General features: G+C 46.9%; 1 protein-coding gene across 1 annotated transcript in view; it reads left to right on the top strand.

Moving 5' to 3' along the window:
- Positions 1-21,548, top strand: part of ASPM (abnormal spindle microtubule assembly) — a 220,455-nt gene that overhangs the window by 12,046 nt on the left and 186,861 nt on the right. Inside the window, 2 exon segments of the mRNA XM_030206746.1 lie at positions 17,989-18,129; positions 19,115-20,612. Of these exon segments, the coding sequence (XP_030062606.1) occupies positions 17,989-18,129; positions 19,115-20,612 (1,639 nt within the window).

Raw genomic sequence — 21,548 nt, 5'->3', positions numbered from 1 at the left:
GTCCGGGAGATGTCTACGGCCATCCCCTTCCCGGTGGTTGTGGAGGATGAGCCCAGGGCTGAAATGTTTGAGCTCCTGGACTATCCTTCTCCACCTAAGGAAGCGTCCACTGTTCCCTTGCACCATGTCCTGAAAAAGACATTGCTTGCGAACTGGACCAAGCCACTAAGTAATCCCCACATCCCCAAGAAGATCGAGTCCCAGTACCGGATCCATGGGGACCCAGAGCTGATGCGCACTCAGTTGCCTCACGACTCTGGAGTTGTGGATCTGGCCCTAAAGAAGGCTAAGAGTTCTAGGGAGCATGCTTCGGCGCCCACGGGCAAAGACTCTAGAACCTTAGACTCCTTTGGGAGGAAGGCCTACCATTCCTCTATGCTCGTGGCCAAAATCCAGTCTTACCAGCTCTACACGAGCATACACATGCGGAACAATGTGCGGCAGTTGGCGGGCTTGGTTGATGCTCTTCCCCCTGAGCAAGCCAAGCCTTTTCAGGAGGTGGTCAGGCAGCTGAAGGCGTGCAGAAAATTCCTGGCCAGAGGGGTGTAACGCACCTTTGATGTTGCGTCCAGGGCCGCTGCTCAAGGTGTGGTGATGCGCAGGCTCTCATGGCTGCGTGCCTCCGACCTGGAAAATAGACTCTAGCAGCGGATTGCGGACTCGCCTTGCCGTGCGGACAATATTTTTGGAGAGAAAGTCGAGCAGGTGGTAGAGCATCTCCACCAGCGGGATACCGCATTCGACAAGTTCTCCCGCCGGCAGCCTTCAGCATCTACCTCTACAGGTAGAAGATTTTTTGGGGGAAGGAGGACTGTTCCCTACTCTTCTGGCAAACGTAGGTACAACCCTCCTTCTCGACAGCCTGCGGCCCAGGCTAAGCCCCAGCGCGCTCGCTCTCGTCAGCAGCGTGCGCCTCAGCAAGGCCCTGCGGCTCCCCAGCAAAAGCAAGGGGCGAGCTTTTGACTGGCTCCAGCAGAGCATAGCCGACATCCAAGTGTCAGTGCCGGGCGACCTGCCGGTCGGGGGGAGGTTGAAAGCTTTTCACCAAAGGTGGCCTCTCATAACCTCCGATCAGTGGGTTCTGCAAATAGTCCGGCAAGGATACACCCTCAATTTGGCCTCAAAACCTCCAAATTGTCCACCGGGAGCTCAATCCTACAGCTTCCAGCACAAGCAGGTACTTGCAGAGGAACTCTCCGCCCTTCTCAGCGCCAATGCGGTCGAGCCCGTGCCATCCGGGCAAGAAGGGCTGGGATTCTATTCCAGGTACTTCCTTGTGGAAAAGAAAACAGGGGGGATGCGTCCCATCCTAGACCTAAGGGCCCTGAACAAATATCTCGTAAAAGAAAAGTTCAGGATGCTTTCCCTGGGCACCCTTCTCCCCATGATTCAGCAAAACGATTGGCTATGCTCTCTGGACTTGAAGGATGCCTACACACACATCCCGATACTGCCAGCTCACAGCCAGTATCTGCGATTTCAGTTGGGCACACGCCACTTCCAGTACTGTGTGCTACCCTTTGGGCTCGCCTCTGCGCCCAGGGTGTTCACAAAGTGCCTAGCTGTGGTAGCAGTGGCACTTCGCAGGCTGGGGGTGCACGTGTTCCCATATCTCGACGATTGGCTGGTGAAGAACACATCCGAGGCAGGAGCCCTGCAGTCCATGCAGATGACTATTCGCCTCCTGGAGCTACTGGGGTTTGTGATAAATTATCCAAAGTCCCATCTTCTCCCAGTGCAGAAACTCGAATTCATAGGAGCTCTGCTGGATTCTCGGACGGCTCGCGCCTATCTCCCAGAGACGAGGGCCAACAACTTGTTGTCCCTCGTCTCGCGGGTGCGAGTGTCCCAGCAGATCACAGCTCGGCAGATGTTGAGATTGCTGGGCCACATGGCCTCCACAGTTCATGTGACTCCCATGGCCCGTCTTCACATGAGATCTGCTCAATGGACCCTAGCCTCCCAGTGGTATCAGGCTGCTGGGGGTCTAGAAGACGTGATCCACCTGTCCACGAGTTTTCTCGAATCCCTGTATTGGTGGACAATCTGGTCCAATTTGACTCTGGGACGTCCTTTCCAAATTCCTCAGCCACAAAAAGTGCTGACAACGGATGCGTCTCTCCTGGGATGGGGAGCTCATGTCGATGGGCTTCACACCCAAGGAAGCTGGTCCCTCCAGGAACGTGGTCTACAGATCAATCTCCTGGAGTTGCGAGCGATCTGGAACGCTCTGAAGGCTTTCAGAGATCGGCTGTCCCATCAAATTATCCAAATTCAGACAGACAACCAGGTTGCCATGTACTATGTCAACAAGCAGGGGGGCACCGGATCTCGCCCCCTGTGTCAGGAAGCTGTCAGCATGTGGCTCTGGGCTCGCCGTTTCGGCATGGTGCTCCAAGCCACATATCTGGCAGGCGTAAACAACAGTCTGGCCGACAGACTGAGCCGGATTATGCAACCTCACGAGTGGTCGCTCAACTCCAGAGTGGTGCGCCAGATCTTCCAAGCGTGGGGCACCCCCTTGGTGGATCTCTTCGCATCTCGAGTGAACCACAAAGTCCCTCAGTTCTGTTCCAGGCTTCAGGCCCCCGGCAGACTGGCATCGGATGCCTTCCTCCTGGATTGGGGGGAGGGCCTGCTGTATGCTTATCCTCCCATTCCTCTGGTGGGGAAGACTTTGTTGAAACTCAAGCAAGACCGAGGCACCATGATTCTGATTGCTCCTTTTTGGCCGCGTCAGATCTGGTTCCCTCTTCTTCTGGAGTTATCCTCCGAAGAACCGTGGAGATTGGAGTGTTTTCCGACCCTCATCACGCAGGACGAAGGGGCTCTTCTGCATCCCAGCCTCCGGTCCCTGGCTCTCACGGCCTGGATGTTGAGAGCGTAGACTTTGCCTCTTTGGGTCTGTCAGAGAGTGTCTCCCGCGTCTTGCTTGCTTCCAGGAAAGATTCCACTAAGAGGAGTTACTTCTTTCTGTGGAGGAGGTTTGCCGTCTGGTGTGACAGCAAGGCCCTAGCTCCTCGCACTTGTCCTACACAGACCCTGCTTGAATACCTTCTGCACTTGTCTGAGTCTGATCTCAAGACCAACTCTGTAAGAGTTCACCTTAGCGCAATCAGTGCATACCATTACCATGTGGAAGGTAAGCCGATCTCAGGACAGCCTTTAGTTGTTCGCTTCATGAGAGGTTTGCTTTTGTCAAAGCCCCCTGTCAAGCCTCCTACAGTGTCATGGGATCTCAATGTCGTTCTCACCCAGCTGATGAAACCTCCTTTTGAGCCACTGAATTCCTGCCATCTGAAGTACTTGACCTGGAAGGTCATTTTCTTGGTGGCAGTTACTTCAGCTCGTAGAGTCAGTGAGCTTCAGGCCCTGGTAGCCCAGGCCCCTTACACCAAATTTCATCATAACAGAGTAGTCCTCCGCACTCACCCTAAGTTCTTGCCAAAGGTCGTGTCGGAGTTCCATCTGAACCAGTCAATTGTCTTGCCAACATTCTTTCCCCGTCCTCATTCCTGCCCTGCTGAACGTCAGCTGCACACATTGGACTGCAAGAGAGCATTGGCCTTCTACCTGGAGCGGACACAGCCCCACAGACAGTCCGCCCAATTGTTTGTTTCTTTTGATCCCAATAGGAGGGGAGTGGCTGTAGGGAAACGCACCATATCCAATTGGCTAGCAGATTGCATTTCCTTCACTTACGCCCAGGCGGGGCTGGCTCTTGAGGGTCATGTCACGGCTCATAATGTTAGAGCCATGGCTGCGTCGGTAGCCCACTTGAAGTCAGCCTCCATTGAAGAAATTTGCAAAGCTGCGACGTGGTCATCTGTCCACACATTCACATCTCATTACTGCCTGCAGCAGGATACCCGACGCGACAGTCGGTTCGGGCAGTCAGTTCTTCAGAACCTGTTTGGGCTTTAGGATCCAACTCCACCCCCCGAGGGCCCTGTTTGTTCTGTTCCAGGCTGCACTCTCAGTTAGTTGGTAAATTTTTTAGGTCAATCTCAGTTATGTCCTCGCCGTTGCGAGGCCCAATTGACCATGGTTGTTGTTTTGAGTGAGCCTGGGGGCTAGGGATACCCCATCAGTGAGAACAAGCAGCCTGCTTGTCCTCGGAGAAAGCGAATGCTACATACCTGTAGAAGGTATTCTCCGAGGACAGCAGGCTGATTGTTCTCACAAACCCGCCCGCCTCCCCTTTGGAGTTGAGTCTTCCCTTGTTTCTCTTTTGCTACAATACGAGACTGGCCGGCTCGAGCCGGTTTCGGGCGGGAAGACGGCCGCGCATGCGCGGTGCGCGCGAGGGCTAGCAAAGGACTTTGCTAGGAAGATTCCGATTGGAGGGGCTGCCGTGGACGTCACCCATCAGTGAGAACAATCAGCCTGCTGTCCTCGGAGAATACCTTCTACAGGTATGTAGCATTCGCTTAATTGTAAAAATATAAATGGAACACCCTATGCTGTGTGATCAGGCAAAGTGACTTCCTTGCCTTCCCTTTTTTTTTTTTTATTATTTCTTTATTCATATATTTCCATATATCATCACAATACGTGAATTTGCAATCGGCATTTATACAAAAGGCAAAAATAAAAAATAAAGAGAAATATCATTAACAGCCTTTCTGTCCACAAGTTTAGGAAATTTGGAATCCAAGAATTAGAATTTAAAAATAAAACATATAGCAATAATTACGAACTAATGGTTGCAACCTCTGGATCAGACCCCAGCCTGCATTTAGGGAGGGCACACAACATTCAATTCCACTCTAGCATCTAGAAATTCTTTTAACTGTTTTAGGTCTACAAATTGAAACTGTTTACCCTCAAGCATTACATTACAATAACAAGGAAAACGTAATATGAAAGTTGCCCCCAGTGCCACCACCCTAGGGCGGAGTTCCAGAAAGGCCCTCCGTCTCATCTGTGTAGGCCTTGAGAGATCAGGAAAAATACGAATTTTTGAGCCCAGAAACAGATTTTCTAAGTGTCTCAAGGAAAGCCTTAATACGGCATTCCTATCAGGCTCCAGCACAAAAGTAACAAGCAGAGTCAACCTCTGAGTAATTATCTCCCATGAACTTTCAAGGAAAGAAGTAAGATCCATTCCTTCCCCTGCTATCGGGGGATTTTCTTCCACCACTCCTGATGTAATAAGCCCGAGTAAGGGGAGGCAGTGAGTCCTTATCCATTCCAAGAATATCAATCATATATTCCTTGCCTTCCCAACGTTCAGTCGCAAAGTGCCATGCCTTCCCAACGTTCAGTCGCAAAGTGCCACTCAACCAGCCACAACATGGCTGTATTCAAACCATCTGTATATATATAAAAGGCACCACTGCAGCCTCCAGCCGGAAGTGTGAAGCGCCAGAGATATCCGGTTTCCCCATGAGTGAAGGAAAACAGCAGTGAAGGACTCAGAGGGGGGAGGGGAGAGAGATGCCTTCACTCTCTCTGTAACAAAAACACAGAACAGCAGGAAACTTAACACTGAAGGACTGGACTCCAAGGGGGGAGGGGGAGGGAGAGAGGGCAGAGGGAAGGGACACACACACTCCCACATGCACACTCTGAAGAAAACCTTGCTAGCCCCCGTTTCATTTGCATCAGAAACGGGTTTTTTTTACTAGTTGAATATAATTGCTATTAATAAGTTTGGCCGATATTTCCTTTCAGAGAGGTTTGTATTTTGCCTGATGTGTTTATGATGATTAAATTGCTTTTCTTGTTCTTTGTTGTAAGATATATTCTACTTGTAAAACTTGAAAACATACAATAAAATTTGGCCTGCCCAACGGGCAACTATGTCCGAAAACCCTATTCCACGAGCACCTGAGCTGAAAGGAAATGATCCATTCAAAACTTGCTACATAGCCTGCACACACAGTCTTCATGAGCCCACCCTCCACCATGTTAAAAGACAACTTCCTTGTCATCAGCAGCAGATGAATCCATTAACTGATGGGTTGTAGCAGCCTACCAGCAGGTGGAGATAGAGAACACTGAAAGACCATAGTGCCTCTAGGACGGCTAGCCCCAACTGCCTTCAGTATTTCTCTATCTCCCAGCAGGTGTGGACGTAGCTTGATCAGCTCCTGGATTTCAGACTGCCTGGGGTGGCTCCTGTGCTTTGCCAGTTGAGTAGGGGTGTTGTGGTTGGTGGTGCCCACTTTAAAGGCACACCCTTTCTCTGCCTTACCCATTCTCCCCACCTCCCGGAGTCCCTCTGTTGCTGCCTGCCTCCAACTTTCCTCACAGTGTTAAAAAAAAAAAAGCGCGCTCTTACTGCGTGGCTGTTCTGAGGCTTTTTCCAGTGATCCTGGTTCTGTGCAGCTTGACCGGAGCTCATTGACTCGGTCTTCTGAGGTGAGAGGGGTGCCCAGCTCCTCCGCGGAAATCCTGCGGACGCCATTCCGATCGGGGTAAGTTTTGGCGCGAAGACGCCATTTTATTGCTATATTCCCGTCCTGCGAAAACACGGATGATGGCCGCTGGAGTTAAGCGCTGCTCCCCTTGTGGTAAACGCAGATCAGCAGCGGGGCTGTGTAAAACGTGCTCCTTAGACGCTCACGCTAGTATGAGCATGCCGAGCGATGATTCTTCCCGCTCGATGGAGCTGGCAGCGGGCGCCATTTTGGAAGTGCCGCATGCCTAGACCCTCGCAGTTGCGGAGGAGTCTGAGTGCAGGGGGATGCCTCGCTTAGAGGCTGCCAGAGGAGCTCCTACATCTGTTTCTCCTAATTCGGAGGTGGAGGGTCAGGGTGAGTTTTTCTCCCCTGAGTTTGTGCTTTTAATGCATAAGGCTTTTATGCTGAAAAGAGCTCTGCCGCAGGTGTCTGACACTGCGTTGCCTCCTGGCTTCCCTCCGGGTGTTGATGCCCCGGGAATGACTTCAGAGGTTATTTCCTCCCCCGAGCGTTGGAAACATGCTAAACATAGAAGGGTAAATTCCCCATCTGGTCGGGCTGTGGAGAGTCTGAAAGATCTGGCAGACCCTCAGGGACGGATGATCCAGAGGAGGGTGCCTGTTTGCCACTGGATTTGGATGATCCCAATGCGGTCCGGATTTTCCACCGTGATGAGCTGCCAGCTCTTATTACTGACGCCTTGCAGGCCCTCTCGATTGATGATCCTGCTGAAGGCGGCGCCTCCCCTGTTAATCTTAGGATGGTGAGTACTAAGAAGCCTACTCGGGCCTTTCCTGTGCATGACTCCATCCAAGAGCTTATTTCAGCTCAGTGGTCTGACCCCGATGGGCCTTTGAAAGTGGCCAGGGCTATGGGTCAGCTTTACCCTCTGCGTGAGGAGCACTTGGCCCCTTTGGGGATGCCTAAAGCGGATGCATTAGTCACGGCGGTGACAAAAAAAACACACTCCCAGTAGAGGGAGGGGTCGATTTGAAGGACATGCAGGACCGGCGGCTGGAGCCCACGCTGAAGCGGTCCTTTGAAATTGCGGGCCTTGCCTTGAGGACATCTATTTGCAGTTCCTATGCAGCCCGGGCATGTCTTTCCTGGCTACAGCAGGTGGTGGAACAGCCTGCCGATGGTGCGGGTCCCCTTTCTGAGGTTGCCCCGCGGGTGGAGTCGGCCCTGTCATTTTTGGCTGATGCCCTTTATGATCTGGTCAGAGCTTCGGCTAAACAGATGTCTGTGGTGGTGTCCGCCCGCTGTCTTCTTTGGCTACGGCATTGGGCGGCTGACATGGCCTCTAAGCAAAGGCTGGTGAGGTTACTCTTTCGGGGCCTCCTGTTATTTGGAGAGGAATTGGAGAAGATTGTGAAAGACCTGGGGGAATATAAACCCCAGAGGTTACCTGAGGATAGGCCGAGGCCTTCTTCCAAGGGTTCTGTGTTTCCCTCCTCTTCCAGACCTCGCTTCCGTGAAGCTCGAAGATATCGCCCGGGGCGCTCTGCTGGGTTTTCTCAATGTGCCCGTTTTCAGCAGAGGAACTCCTTTCGCTCAGACAAACGTTCTGCAGGGGCCGGTTCTAGGCCAGGAGTTCTGGGGCGTCCTCCACAATGATAGGAGGACGTCTTTCCCTCTTTCTAGAGGAGTGGACCAAGATTACCTCAGATCAGTGGGTCCTGGACCTGATCAGAGAAGGTTACCGACTGGAATTCGGTGCCCCGGTGAGAGACGTGTTTGTGGAGTCCTGATGCGGCACTGCCATAAAATGGGCGGCAGTAGAGGAGACCTTACAAGTCTTGCTGCACCTTGGAGCGTTGATCCCGGTGCCTCCTGCTGAACGCGGCTGCGGCCGCTATTCCATTAATTTTGTCGTGCCTCAAAAAGGTGGGTCTTTCAGGTCGATCCTCGACTTACGAAGAGTAAATGAGGCTCTCAGAGTATGACATTTTCGCATGGAAACCCTGCTCTCCGTCATTGCAGTGGTACAGCCAGGAGTTTCTCACGTCTCTGGACCTAAAAGAAGCTTATTTGCACATTCCTATCTGGCCTCCACACCAGCGGTTCCTCAGCTTTGCAGTGTTGGGAAAGCATTTTCAGTTTCAGGCCTTGCCTTTCGGCCTAGCCACAGCTCCCCATACCTTTTCCAAGGTAATGGTGGTCGTAGCTGCCTGTCTCAGGCGAGAGGATATCAGAGTTCACCCTTATCTCGACGACTGGCTCATCAGTGTGGACTCGGCAACCGAGAGTCGTCTTGCCACAGCCAGAGTGGTGGCGGTCCTGCAGGCGCTAGTCTGGGTGGTCAATATACCCAAAAGTCACCTGACCCCCTTTCAGTATCTCGAGTATTTGGGGGTCCAGTTCGACACAGCATTGGGGTTTGTCTTTCTCCCTGACCAAAGGCGGGGCAAGCTTCAGAATCCGGTCCGTCTGCTCCTGCGGATGCCTCGCCTGCGAGCTTGGGACTTTGTCCAGCTGCTGGGGTCGATGACGGCCACCTTGGAGGTGGTGCCTTGGGCGAGAGCGCATATGAGGCCTCTGCAGATTGCCCTGCTTCAACAATGGTCTCCGATGAGCCAGGAATTTCAACGCAGACTCACGTGGCTCCCTGCGGCCCGGCTCAGTTTGAGTGGTGGCTCTCTGACAGGATGCTGCGCCAAGGAATGCCTCTGGCGCTTCCTTCCTGGTGCCTGGTGATAACAGATGCCAACCTTCTAGGCTGGGGAGCACATTGCCAAAGAAGCTATGCTCAGGGTCTATGGACACCGTGGAAGTGGGGTGGTCCATCAATTGCTTGGAACTGAGAGCGATATTCCAGGCTCTTATGGCCTTTCAAAAGACTGAAGGGGCTTGCTGTCCGGGTTCTGTCAGACAACACGACAGCGGTGGCATACATAAATCGTGAGGGTGGCACTCAGTGCAGGGCCCTGGCCGCGGAGGCCGCTCAGATTTACCACTGGGCCGAGCTCCACCTGCAGCTTCTGTCAGCAGCTCACATAGCAGGTGTCGCGTTCTCGAGGCCCTTGGAATGCTGTCAGGTCCTCGAGGCAGCACTGGGGATCGTGAGCCCATGGGCCCCTGCCGAGGAGCGGCAGAGGCAGGCAAGACCATCTTGGAACTGGACGTCCGGAAGGACCGGACTGGAACTCGGGACTGGAAGTAGGCCACTGGAACCGGCAGAACAGGAACCGCTTCACCTGTGCTTAGCCACCTTTCCGCTGGAGTTGAGCTCCAGTGTGCGGGCAGCCGACAGGACTTGCTGGCCAAGGCCGGACTGGAGATCCAGAGGACCCACCGAGGATCAAGGAAACACGAGGAAACTGGATTAGGAACTAAACTCAGACGGAGTGCTGCTGCACAGCCACTAGCAAGAACCAGACGGCAGACCAAGGAGACAAGACATAGGAACAAAGACTAGGGCAACATGCCAGCAAGGCAGACTGGGGATCAGGGAATACCCAGCGGGTAAACCCACCAGCTAGGAAGCAGCAGGAAACAGGGACCACGCCCTGGCAATAAACACTAGCTAGACAAAGAGGATTCAGGATATACACACAGGAAATACAAGCAGGGTAAGCACACAGACTAGGCAAGGCAGGATTCAGGATATACACTCAGGATATACAAGCAGGGTTCAAGGTAGGCAACAGAGCGAACAGAGTAAACCAGGAAGAACAGGCTAAGGGTCTTGGGCCGGCAGCAGAGCAAACAGAGATCAAACACGGACAGAGGCTTCACCCCCAAACACAGAGTAAGCCAGGGACAGAGGCTTCACCCCCAAACACAGAGCAAGCCAGGAACAGAGGCTTCACCCCAAACACAGAGCAAGCCAGGAACAGAGGCTTCACCCCAAACACAGAGCAAGCCAGGAACAGAGGCTTCACCCCAAACACAGAGTAAGCCAGGAACAGAGGCTTCACCCCAAACACAGAGTAAGCCAGGAACAGAGACAGGGGAACCCCCCACGGAAAGACAACAGACACAGACACAGAAAGAAGCGGGGCTAGAACCCAGAGAGATGCTAAGCAGTAATGCAGCAGACTCCTACTAACCTGACCTGGCCTGGCCTGGCCTGAGAGTATAACACGTCATGCAAAGGCCCTGACTGCAAGCCCAGCACTCCCTTATGAAGGCTCTCACTGATGAGTCACTATCAGCAGGACAGAAGCAGGAAGTTCCTTGCCTCCAAAGAGAGGCTTGACACACACACAGAAAGAGAGCCCACAGGAAGGAAAAGCAGGAGCCATCTTGGATACTGGCATAGAGGAGGCGGCAGCCATCTTGGAAGAGGCATAGCCCACACAGGTGAGGTCCAGTAAGGCAATCAGCACACAGAGCCAGAGAGAAACTAAGACAGAGACAGACACAGAGACCAGCAGAAGCCAGCACAGCCACTGACTCCCAGAAACAGGGTAAGTATGAGGGTGGTCATGGCCACAGACGTGACAGCAGGTCAGAGCAACATGCAAGCCGATTTTCTCAGCAGACATCAAATCGACCCGGCGGAATGGGAACTGGCAGAAGAAGTTTTCCTTCAGATTTGTGCCAAATGGGGGACTCTTGGGTATGGATCTAATGGCGTCAAGTGCAAACGCCAAAGTACCTCGCTTTTTCAGCGGAAGGAGAGATCCTCACTCCGCGGGGTTGGATGCTCTGGCTCAACCCTGGCCCTCGGGCCTCCTGTATGTATTCCCTCCTTGACCTTTGATAGGATGAGTCCTACTGCGGATTCGACTGCACTGAGGTCTGGTGATTCTCATTGCTCCAGATTGGCCAAGGCGTCCGTGGTATGCGGATCTCCGCCGGATATTGGTGGACGCTCCGGTGCATTTGCCCCTGGTGCCGAACCTGTTGGTTCAGGGTCCGGTGTCTATGGAGGATCCCTGCCGATTTGGTCTTACGGCCTGGCTATTGAGAGGGCACAATTGAGAGACAAGGGCTACTCTAACAAGGTTATCTCCACTCTCTTGCAGGCCCGCAAGCGCTCCACCTCCGCAGCTTATGCTCAGATCTGCCGCAAATTTGAGGCGTGGGGTGTTTCAAAGGCGATCACAACCACGCGAGCTACAATCTCAACTGTGCTGGACTTTTTGCAAGAGGGCTTACAAAAAGGCCTGGCTTACAATTCCCTGCGGGGGTGCAAGTGGCAGCATTATCATGCTATCGAGGGAAAGTCGCTGGCTTGACCCTTGCTGCTCATCTGAACATTGCCAGATTTCTCAGAGGGATGCTTAGGCTCCGTCCTCCTGTCAAGTTGGCCTGTCCGGCTTGGAACCTGGGGCTAGTGTTGAAGGCTCTTCAGTGTTCGCGCTTCGAGCTGCTTAAGTGAGCTTCGGAGAAGGATGTGACTCTCGAGACAGTCTTTTTGGTGGCCATGACATCGGCTAGACGCGTATCTGAGCTGCAGGCGCTGTCCTGTCGGGACCCTTTTCTGCAGTTTTCGGAGTCCGGAGTAATGGTACGTACAGTGCCTTCCTTCCTGCCTAAGGTGGTTTCAGAGTTTCACCTGAACCAGCCCATTTTTCTTCCTTCCTTTTCTAGGGAAGAATTCCCGGACTCCTTTGGGCAGTTACATCTTCTGAATGTCCGCAGGGCGCTGTTGCAGTATCTACAGATGTCAAATGACTTCAGGACTTCTGATCACCTTTTTGTTTTGTTGTCAGGTCCTCGGTGTGGAGGCCCGGCGTCTAAGGCCACTATAGCCCGTTGGCGCAAGGAAGTCATTTTTTCTGCGTATGTGCTTTCAGGTCGGTCTCCGCCTGAAGCGTTTACGGCGCATTCCACGAGAGCCATCTCCTCCTCATGTGCTGAAACGGGTGCACTCTCCAAGAGATCTGTAGTGCGGCTACTTGGACTTCTCAGCTCTCTTTTGCCCGGCATTACAGGCTGGATGTTGCAGCGAAGCAGGATGCTGTTTTTGGAGCTCAGGTTTTGGCTCGTGGTGTGGCCTGTTCCCACCCTAAGTAGGGATTGCTTTTGTACATCCCATCAGTTAATGGATTCATCTGCTGCTGATGACAAGGAAGGGAAAATTAGGTTCTTACCTTGGTAATTTTCTTTCCTTTAGTCACAGCAGATGAATCCATGATCCCTCCCTGTCTGACTTTGTTTTTTGTTCAGATATTTCATGCAGATATAAATCTCATTGGGAGAAGTTGGAAAACAGTTATCAGAATTTCTACATGATGTTCTACTACAGGAGGTTGGGATTGTCCCTCCTTTCATGCTCCTGTTATGGGGCGATTGTTCGCTGTGAGGAAAGTTTATGTTTTTATACCTTTATGGTTCACTCTGCTTTGGAAATCTCAAATACTGAAGGCAGTTGGGGCTAGCTGTCCTAGAGGCACTATGGTCTTTCAGTGTTCTCTATCTCCACCTGCTGGTAGGCGGCTACAACCCATCAGTTAACGGATTCATCTGCTGGGACTAAAGGAAAGAAAATTACCAAGATAAGAACCTAATTTTCCCATATCTGCTCGATCCAAGGCCATGGGAGATGCTGTGCAGAACATCCAACAACTGACTTGTACCCACATTAGGTGCTCGAACCACCACAAAATCATCAAAGTCAAAAGGACTATGGTCACATGACCTGGCTGCATATTTTCATGTTTCTAGGTAGAATGGATTAGAAACCCCCAAAGGGAAGAAAAGAGGCCAGGAAAGCTATGGTAAAAGCAAGCAGCTGGGCAATGTGTCTGTGTGAGAGAGAAGGGATGAAAATGAAACCAAAGCTCTTAGACCTGAGCTTTGTGCCAACTGATGCTCATCATCCATATTCACCATGGTCAGACTGCCTGATGGAAACTGCCACACCTCTAAAGATAAAAAAAAAAAAATGGGGGTTTCAGTTTGTTTAGAAAAATCAAAACTGGAAGGTAGCAAACAAATCACTCTTAGAAAATTAGTTCTAAAATGTTGCTAAACATCCACTGATTCGAAATGTACCCACAAACCACACAAATATTGAAATCTACAAAAAGTACAAAACACGAAACCCCAAATCTCCAGAACTAGACATTTTCATAACAAAACAATCCTTCAAGGAGTCCCAAATTTATAAGCTTCAAAAAATGAGCCTGCAAATAGGTGGGAAAATGTGTGATACAAATGCAGAGATTTCGGATTACCATTCTGCGCCCCAATAAGGATAAATATCGCATTAAGGTATTTATCAAAAGGGAAAAACTTCAGAACAGTCTCTAGGGGCGTGGCCATGGTCAGAAAAGTATATGGCACAAAGAGTGGCACATATGGTGTTGTGTAATTATGTGCTGAACTATATTATACTGTGAAAGGAGTTTAACAGACTAAGTAGCACTAAATGAAAATACAACAAGGCTGGCACTATACCTAAATCTGCATTAAAAATTAATCCAAAAAATAGAGTGAATTATATACTTACCTCTCTTCAGAACTTTCCACTCTTCAGGGATACTTCACAAAAGGGAACTATTCAGATACCCCACGTTTACCCACTTCATCTTTGGTTCACCGGGACAAGACACAGTAATATCATAACATCTATACTTAGTAGTCAAGGGACTTAGCAAACCCCGTGTTCTAAACCTGGGTAATTAATTAATGCGTCCACTAATTAACCTGCTCTCAGGAGCCATTACAAGAATCTTAAGACACTGTCGCTATACCCTTACCACACACAGTTTGGTCAACCTCAGGACCACAAAGAACACCCAGTTCGGTCAACCTTAGGACCGTAAAAAAAGTATTGGTCATCCTTAGGACCACAAAAAAAAAGTATTGGTCAGCCTTAGGACCACAAAAAACACAGTTTGGTCACTTCAACCCTAGGACAGGTAATATTAAAAAAGAAATAGGGTTAATTTAAGTCTAAATTTGGAAATAAAAAATTACAGATAATCTTTAGATAGTACCCTGTATAGAGGCACCCAGGCAATCAGTTCTGTATGTTCACAAAGGGCTGGGACACTAGGTTCTCAGACTCGTATACAAAAGGAAGTTGACCTGCAACACCCCTCTTTTTTTTTTTTTTGTTACAAAGGGAAAGGTCAGTATCCACTGATGGGACACTGTCTAATAAAAATACAATTTTTAAGGCAGAAAAAGGTAGTGCTTGCAATTCAAAAAGTGAATGTTAGGCTGAGGTTGGAAACATGGGGCTTCTCCAACGTTTTCATAACCATTAATAGTGTAAGAAAGGATTACCGAAAATGCCTACTATGTAAATAAAAAATTGAATAATATATGTAACCTTTCATAAGTTGGTACTGGGAGAAGCCGGAATAGGCTTGGTATGTCAGAAATGCTTCCCTTTATGGAGAAGGGAGACTTAGAATTATAGCCAGAGGGACATAAATCTCATGGGCGCCCTCAAGAATATGCCGGAAGATCTAGTGATTACCAACCTGAAAAATGGTTGGAAGTTTAGGGATGGAAAATAATAGAGAAGAGCATTAGATAGTTACTAGGTACCGGTTCCAACACAGTAGCGTGTCTTCACCATGGTACATACTAGCAGAAAATGAGAAAGAAAGGTACAGAGACAGCAAACGAGATTATGTTAAAAAGGAAAGACGTGGTGAATGTTTAACTTGTACCAACAGGAAGGTTATCAATAAAACTCAATAGTTCTATAAAGCAGCAAAGACTAACAAAGGAGAAAAATTGAACCGAGCTCTCAGTAGAGAAGCAGAACCTGTGCAGGTCGCTTAGGGCAGAGCACAAAGCACACCAAAAATTACTTTTAAACTTCAGTGTGTCAATTCTGTTTCAGCATGTCTCCGTGTATGGAGCGTGCAGGGCTCAGTGTATAAACAATCTTGCTTTGGCAGGTTTCCCAGGAAGAAAAGATCTTGAGCACAAAGTTTCATTTTAGAAATGATTGGGAAAGTCTAAGAAATTGTTTTAAATTAGATGTGCCATCCTAGTAGCTGTAACAGTTAGGAAAGCTAATGTTTGGCAGCTGTGCGCAGTTTTACTTAAATTTAGAGAGGAAAAAAAAGTGTATTTAAAGGTGGCTGACCCATTTATTCATTTAATCCCAGAGGAACAAACAAAGCCCAATAGTCTCTACATAACTAACCCTTTCCAACCATCAAAGCGTAAGGCACAGTCGGGATGTCACCAAAATGTAAATAATTGCGTGTTCCCATACTAACTACTCTGACCTCGCATCTGCTTAGACTGTTCTATACATTCTGGACACTAATAAGCTTCATAATCAGAAAGACACCCAGTAGTCGGCAGATATAATAATATGGTTTATTAGCATCAGTATCTTACCCAAAGGCAGTACAGGCAAATAGGCATTCATATCTGTAACATGGTGGAATAGCGCTTCACGACACAAGGCAGGTGCAGTCTGTCCTCTCTCTCCAGCCTTCTGCTCTGATACCCTTCAGACTGCCCTTTTTATACCCTTCTGGCTCTATTCATCCCTATGGACCCTGACTTCCTCACCAGAACTCTTTGGCCCTTATCGGTTGATAAGAATGACTTTACATGTTCCCAAGCCTTCCTCCAGCCCCCCTTTGGATGTTCTCATCCTTCTTGCATCTGACCTACTGCTATCTTCCACTAGCCAAAACATCTTTGTTCATGACTTCTTGCAGGTGCTAGTTCCACCATTGTTGATAGAGCAGATTCCCCCTCCCCTGACAGCTCTCGGAGAACTCACTTCAGCTTTTGCTGCAGTGAAATGTACCATGTCAGCGATGATCTTTGATTTTTACAGGCCTAGCTCTTAGCCTGAGCCATTGGCCTGTATTTCACTGAGAGCAAGTGACAGCATATTTCTACAACTCTTCCCCGGGAACTCCGTTCACTGGGTAAATCTCTCGTATCTGCACCCTTCTCCACCACTGCTAACTCCAGACTCCTTTCCTTTTATCTTGCTGCACCATATGCCTCGAATAGACTTCCTGAGCTGGTATGTCAAGCTCCATCTCTGGTTGTCTTCAGGTCTAGGCTTATAGCTCACCTTGTTGATGCTACTTTTAACTCCAAACCCTTACTCACTTGTTCAGTACCCATGTTTTATTATTCCCACCTTTAGTAATTCCCCTATTCCTTATTTGTCCTGTTAGTCCTGTCGAGCAGGGACTATCTCTTCATGTCCAGTGTACTGCACTGCATATGTCTAGTAGCACTATAGAAATGATAAGCCTTCATTTGTTCTGGTTTCCTCCTATTTATCCAAACAGTACCTTTGCTTTAGGCCTTTTACTTTTGCTAATTCCAGGCCTGTGCCTGCTACTCTTGGTGCTACCAGTCTGGGTTACATCTGTTCTTCAGGGATCTGCACTGGACCTCAATAGTACATATTGAGTACAGCCTTGCAGGTGAAAGGCATGAAAATATGGTGTCTAGTGTGGAAGAGCCACTGGAGGGGCTGTTGCTGCAATAGAAGCTAGGATTGAGGAGATACCACTCAGATCAAAAAGCTGAAAGGCTAGGTGAAAAGGAAGGAGGGAGTAAAGTCAAAGCAGTGTCTCCTGGAACTAACACTGTCCTGTTTTTGTCTAACTCCATACTTCTGGGCTGACCTGATACAGATTACAAGAAGTGGGGGTAGCATAGTCTGGCCTACTCCTCCTGCTTACCCTCACCAGCCCAGCACTTCCAAAACATGGGCTGGCACTGGTAAGTTGCCTAGGTTCCAGCTTTTTTCCCTTTTCCTCTTGACTTGTGTGCAATCATTTGTGTGCCTCAGAATATCCAGGATGCATGTGGGGAGACACAGATGGATGTACCCTCTAAAATGGGTGCTTTTGCTAGAGTGAAGCATGCTTAACCCACAAAAGGAGGAGATTCTCCCCCCCCCCCCCCCCCCCGGTTAATAAAATCAGCACCTAGGTTTTGAAAGAGATTCTATCCCTGTTCCTGTACTTTGATCATACAGAGAGATTTAGCTAATAACATTTCCTTAGCATCAGAAGCAGATGAATCCAGGAACTGGTGGGGTTGTATCGGTCTACCAGCATCTAGAGATAGAGATAGGGTCATTCCATGTCAAGTGGTCTGGTGGTCCCTGCGCGACCATCACAGATTTCGATGAAAGTTTCTGTGAACATTCATACATGTCCCCAATGAACATTGGTAAAGTTTGACGTTCGCCGATGCAATACTTGCTGAGATATAGTAATCTGTTTGACCCCATACTGCAGCCTTCTATGGTATGACTCAGAGATTTTGGCAACCTTGAGACACTGTATCTCCGGCAATATTTTGTTGAGAGAAACAAAACTTGGCCATCTTGTACAACTTTTTGCGCTCTATTAAACAAAATAATTAAAAAAAAGTCTTCATGAGCGAGAAGGTTGGAACATGTTTTGAGAGAATTTTCTAAGTATGTAGGTATTCATTTTCAAAGCACATAGACTTACATAGGAACATACGTTTCTATGTAAGTCTATGTGCTTTGAAAATGAGCCTCATAACATTTTCAAGTGTTTTGGTTAGTAGATATTAATGATACACTTTTATTCTTGTGGATGGTCCTTGTATAAGAATGAATGGAATGCTGATGATGGGAAATACTTTACTATCTAGTTATTATTTCTTTTACTTGAATATAAATATATATACTTTTTTTTTGTAGCCTAAAGAAAGACACCTTATTTCAATAAAATGGACACCTTTAGAAGACGGCGGAGTCCGGGAATTGATAACTTTCGTTGTCAATGGCATTGTGAAACACCAAGCTGTTTTGCTAGGTAGAGCTGAACAGACAAAGACAAAGGTACATTTCATGTTTTAAATGGACACAAACTATAGCCATATCTCTGACCTTGTTTATTGGCTTCAGTAGAAAATGAGTCTACAATAAAATAAAACCATGCAGCAATAAGATTGTTGTAAATCCAGTGTGTCAGTTACAGTTATTTTTGGGTGTCAGCTGATCCAGCCAATTCATACAACATGATGTGGGGTAAATATTGTACTAAGAGACATAAGTTGTGTAATTGTTTATGGATCAAGTTGTTCACTTATGAGTAAGTGTTTATTTCAGCAATGTTATTAAGCAAACTGTTACTTTATTGCTTGCCAGTAATTTTCCTAATAAAACAATTTTTTTTCTTTCTAACTTCACGTGTGAGTATAGTGAGATTGCAATATTGATTTAGTATAGATTGCCCCTCCTGTTGAAATATTGGAATATACAAAATAAGAAGAGAAGTAAGCATCAGTGCAACATTCTCTATCTTTAATTTTTACTTTATTGATTTGTATTCAAGTAATTCATTCTAATATTTTCAAACACCTGTTTTCTATTTTTGACTTGTGTGTGAGTGTGACCTGTCACCTATATTATTTTTTTTTTCTTATCCAAAGAGGTTAAATTACTATTAGTACTGTCTTTTACTGAAACTACTACTGTACCTGAATGACACCACTTTGATATATTTTGGGCCGATAGGCCGTATATAAGGTAAGCAGTATATAAGAAGTTAGATAGGGGTACTGAATGTATTTGCAGTTAATTTTTGAGTAATCCTCAGATTAACGTAGCAATAAAAGCAATGAACACTTTCCCTGTAAAACAGTGCTGTTTTTAAAAGGTGCTTACTACATTAGTAAATAAGTATTATTGTAATTAAAAATCAAATTTGGTGTTTTTAATTTGGGTTGTGAAATAAATGAGGTTTCAGTTCTTCTAGTCTCATTTGAACTTTGGTCTTCTAATTGGTAGTGACATTTCTAATTCTTTTAAATTGTGTTTTCAGAAGCGTCTATGGAATGTCATTGAAAAGAAACACAAATCAGCAGGAATTAATTTTACAAGAGCCAAGAAAAAAGAACTGAATATTAAAAACACAAAAACCTTTTGTGTTTCTAGGAAAATGGATAATATTGGATCAGATAGAATTAGAAGCCCCTTGCAGTCCTGTGAAAATTTGACCACAGCTGGAGAGAACCTGTCTTCTCCAAAGTTTTCCATTGACAACACAGAGAATAAAAGATTATCATCCATTGGCTCTCAAGGACACCATGCATCAGACTCTTTGAAGAAATCAAAATCATCCTCTCTTTTTTGCACATCTGAACATGAGTCGCTGCAAAAAATTATTTCTGTATCTACTGTTCATAAAGATTTTAATTATGAGGAGGCTGAAAAAAATACTAGTATCCTGAGACTAGATAATAGATTTTTTAAAAAGGAGGATCATGTTGCATGTACGTCAGATTCTATGGGTTGGTTAACTACAAGCTCTGCTTTTTGTAAAGCTGCATATTGTAAATCAGTTCAAGAAGTTACTTGCATCAGAAATCAACATCATCTTAATTTTGATGAGAAGGCTACTTGTATCCATAGCTGTGTTAATGGACCAGGAATAGTAAATTGTACAAGTGAAAGATTTGATGGGAGAACTTTAAATAGTATGTGTTCACCTGTTGATACATCAGATCCACAATCAATATTAAATACTTCATTGAGCCAAAGGAGGATTTTAAGTCCAGATTCTTTTGTAAATAACAGTTACAGCCCAGATAATGACATGGAGCTTGCACATAAACCTATTTCACCAGATCAGTTTGTAAGGGATAACTTCCTCGCTGTACAGTCTGTTACACCTCGGCCGTTACAGGAGTCTTTACCTGCATCATCTCTTACTAGTAATTTGGATTTATCTATTTCAAATTCCTCCCCAATACAGAAGAACAGTAAAACACACGCTACTTTTGAGAAGCTGGAGCCGGTGAAATCTCAATTAACTTACTGTATTAAACAAAAAAACAGTTTTCCCCAGTCTGAGATTCAGAATGACTTACAGTCCAAAAGACTCCCTGTTCTTTCGGCAACAGTTACCAAAAGTAGATTTGCCACTGGGGAGAGAGCAGAAATCCGTGAAAAACCAAAATGTAGACGATACCTTGGCAGTGCTTTAACAGAACCTAAATGTATTGTATCTAAGCAATCGAAGTCGGTGATTGCTCTGAATGATCCTCCAGTGATAGATTCCATTTCTAATGAAACTGGAGTTCAAGAAGGTGAAAATCATTCGGAAGAACTCAGAATTACTACCCTTAGCCGTAAAAGGAAAAGTTCAGAATATATAGGAGAGATTGCTTCTGATATCAAAACTGATCAGTACATGGAATTTGCTTCCAAAACAATCATTGAGCCTTGCATCGAGGCAAAGAAGCTGAATAATGCTAAAAATGTATGTTCTGCTGGGCTTCTAAGTAATAGGGAAAAACAAACACACAGAAAGAAATTTGGTAAGAATGGCTATTGCTACTATTGCTATTTAATAACGCTTTTAGTTTCATAGTTATAATCATTAGCAAAGTCTCAAATGAGCTTTAAGGGTTTTACCTTTTCTAAAAAAATTTTTTTCTCAAATTTATAGTTTGTATAGTGAATGCACAGTAATAAGGTATAATAGTTGTAGACTGATGTGTGACAGGTATGATAAACAGATTTGAAGTTAAGGTAGTTGGTTCCATGCTTAATTTTCTAAATGTCAAGGCCAAACTGTATAAAGATGATATTGGAGGCATTTATACAAGTAGAAACCTGTTTAACATATAGAGTAGTAGCTGAAAAATTGCTTTTTCACCCCCAATTGCAGGTGAAAGTTCATATTCATATTCTTAGCTACAGTTAGAGTTCTTTGGGGCTGTGACTTAGGTGGCTTCAGAAAATTATGTACATGGATTGTATTTTATGAGTTTTTACCTGGAATGTGTTCAATGGCCTCCTATAGGAGAGGTGGAGACTAAAACTGTGTTTGAATTCAAGGTTATGGAAGAGGAAGGGACTTTATAGAGCTTATTAATTTGGTTAGGGCTCTGTGGTCTTTATCATACTGTTCCCAGTGCAGTATACTAGGAGTATAGAAAAAGAATATCTTGATCTCCATCGACCAGCAGGGTGTAATCGACCACAAAAGTGGATGTTGTCATTGATGATGGGATGGAACAGCTTTTCCAGAGCTCAGAACAAGTGTAAAAATCTGAGCATGCATGGCCCTTCCTATAGCAGTCACCAGTTTTTTGATACTGTCTGCCTTTTTTTTAATTTTACTTTGTTCTCCAAATTAGTGATGTAGAATAAGCTAGGATTCTGAACGTGCCCTACTTATGACTTAGGAATAGTGAACAGTGTTCATGTGATCTGCCTCAGGTCCGCTCACATGCAAGCTGACCACAATG

Source organism: Microcaecilia unicolor, chromosome 6 (assembly GCF_901765095.1).
Source record: "Microcaecilia unicolor chromosome 6, aMicUni1.1, whole genome shotgun sequence".
NCBI classification, from domain to species: Eukaryota; Metazoa; Chordata; class Amphibia; order Gymnophiona; family Siphonopidae; genus Microcaecilia; species Microcaecilia unicolor.
This window is presented reverse-complemented; position numbering and strand designations above follow the sequence as displayed.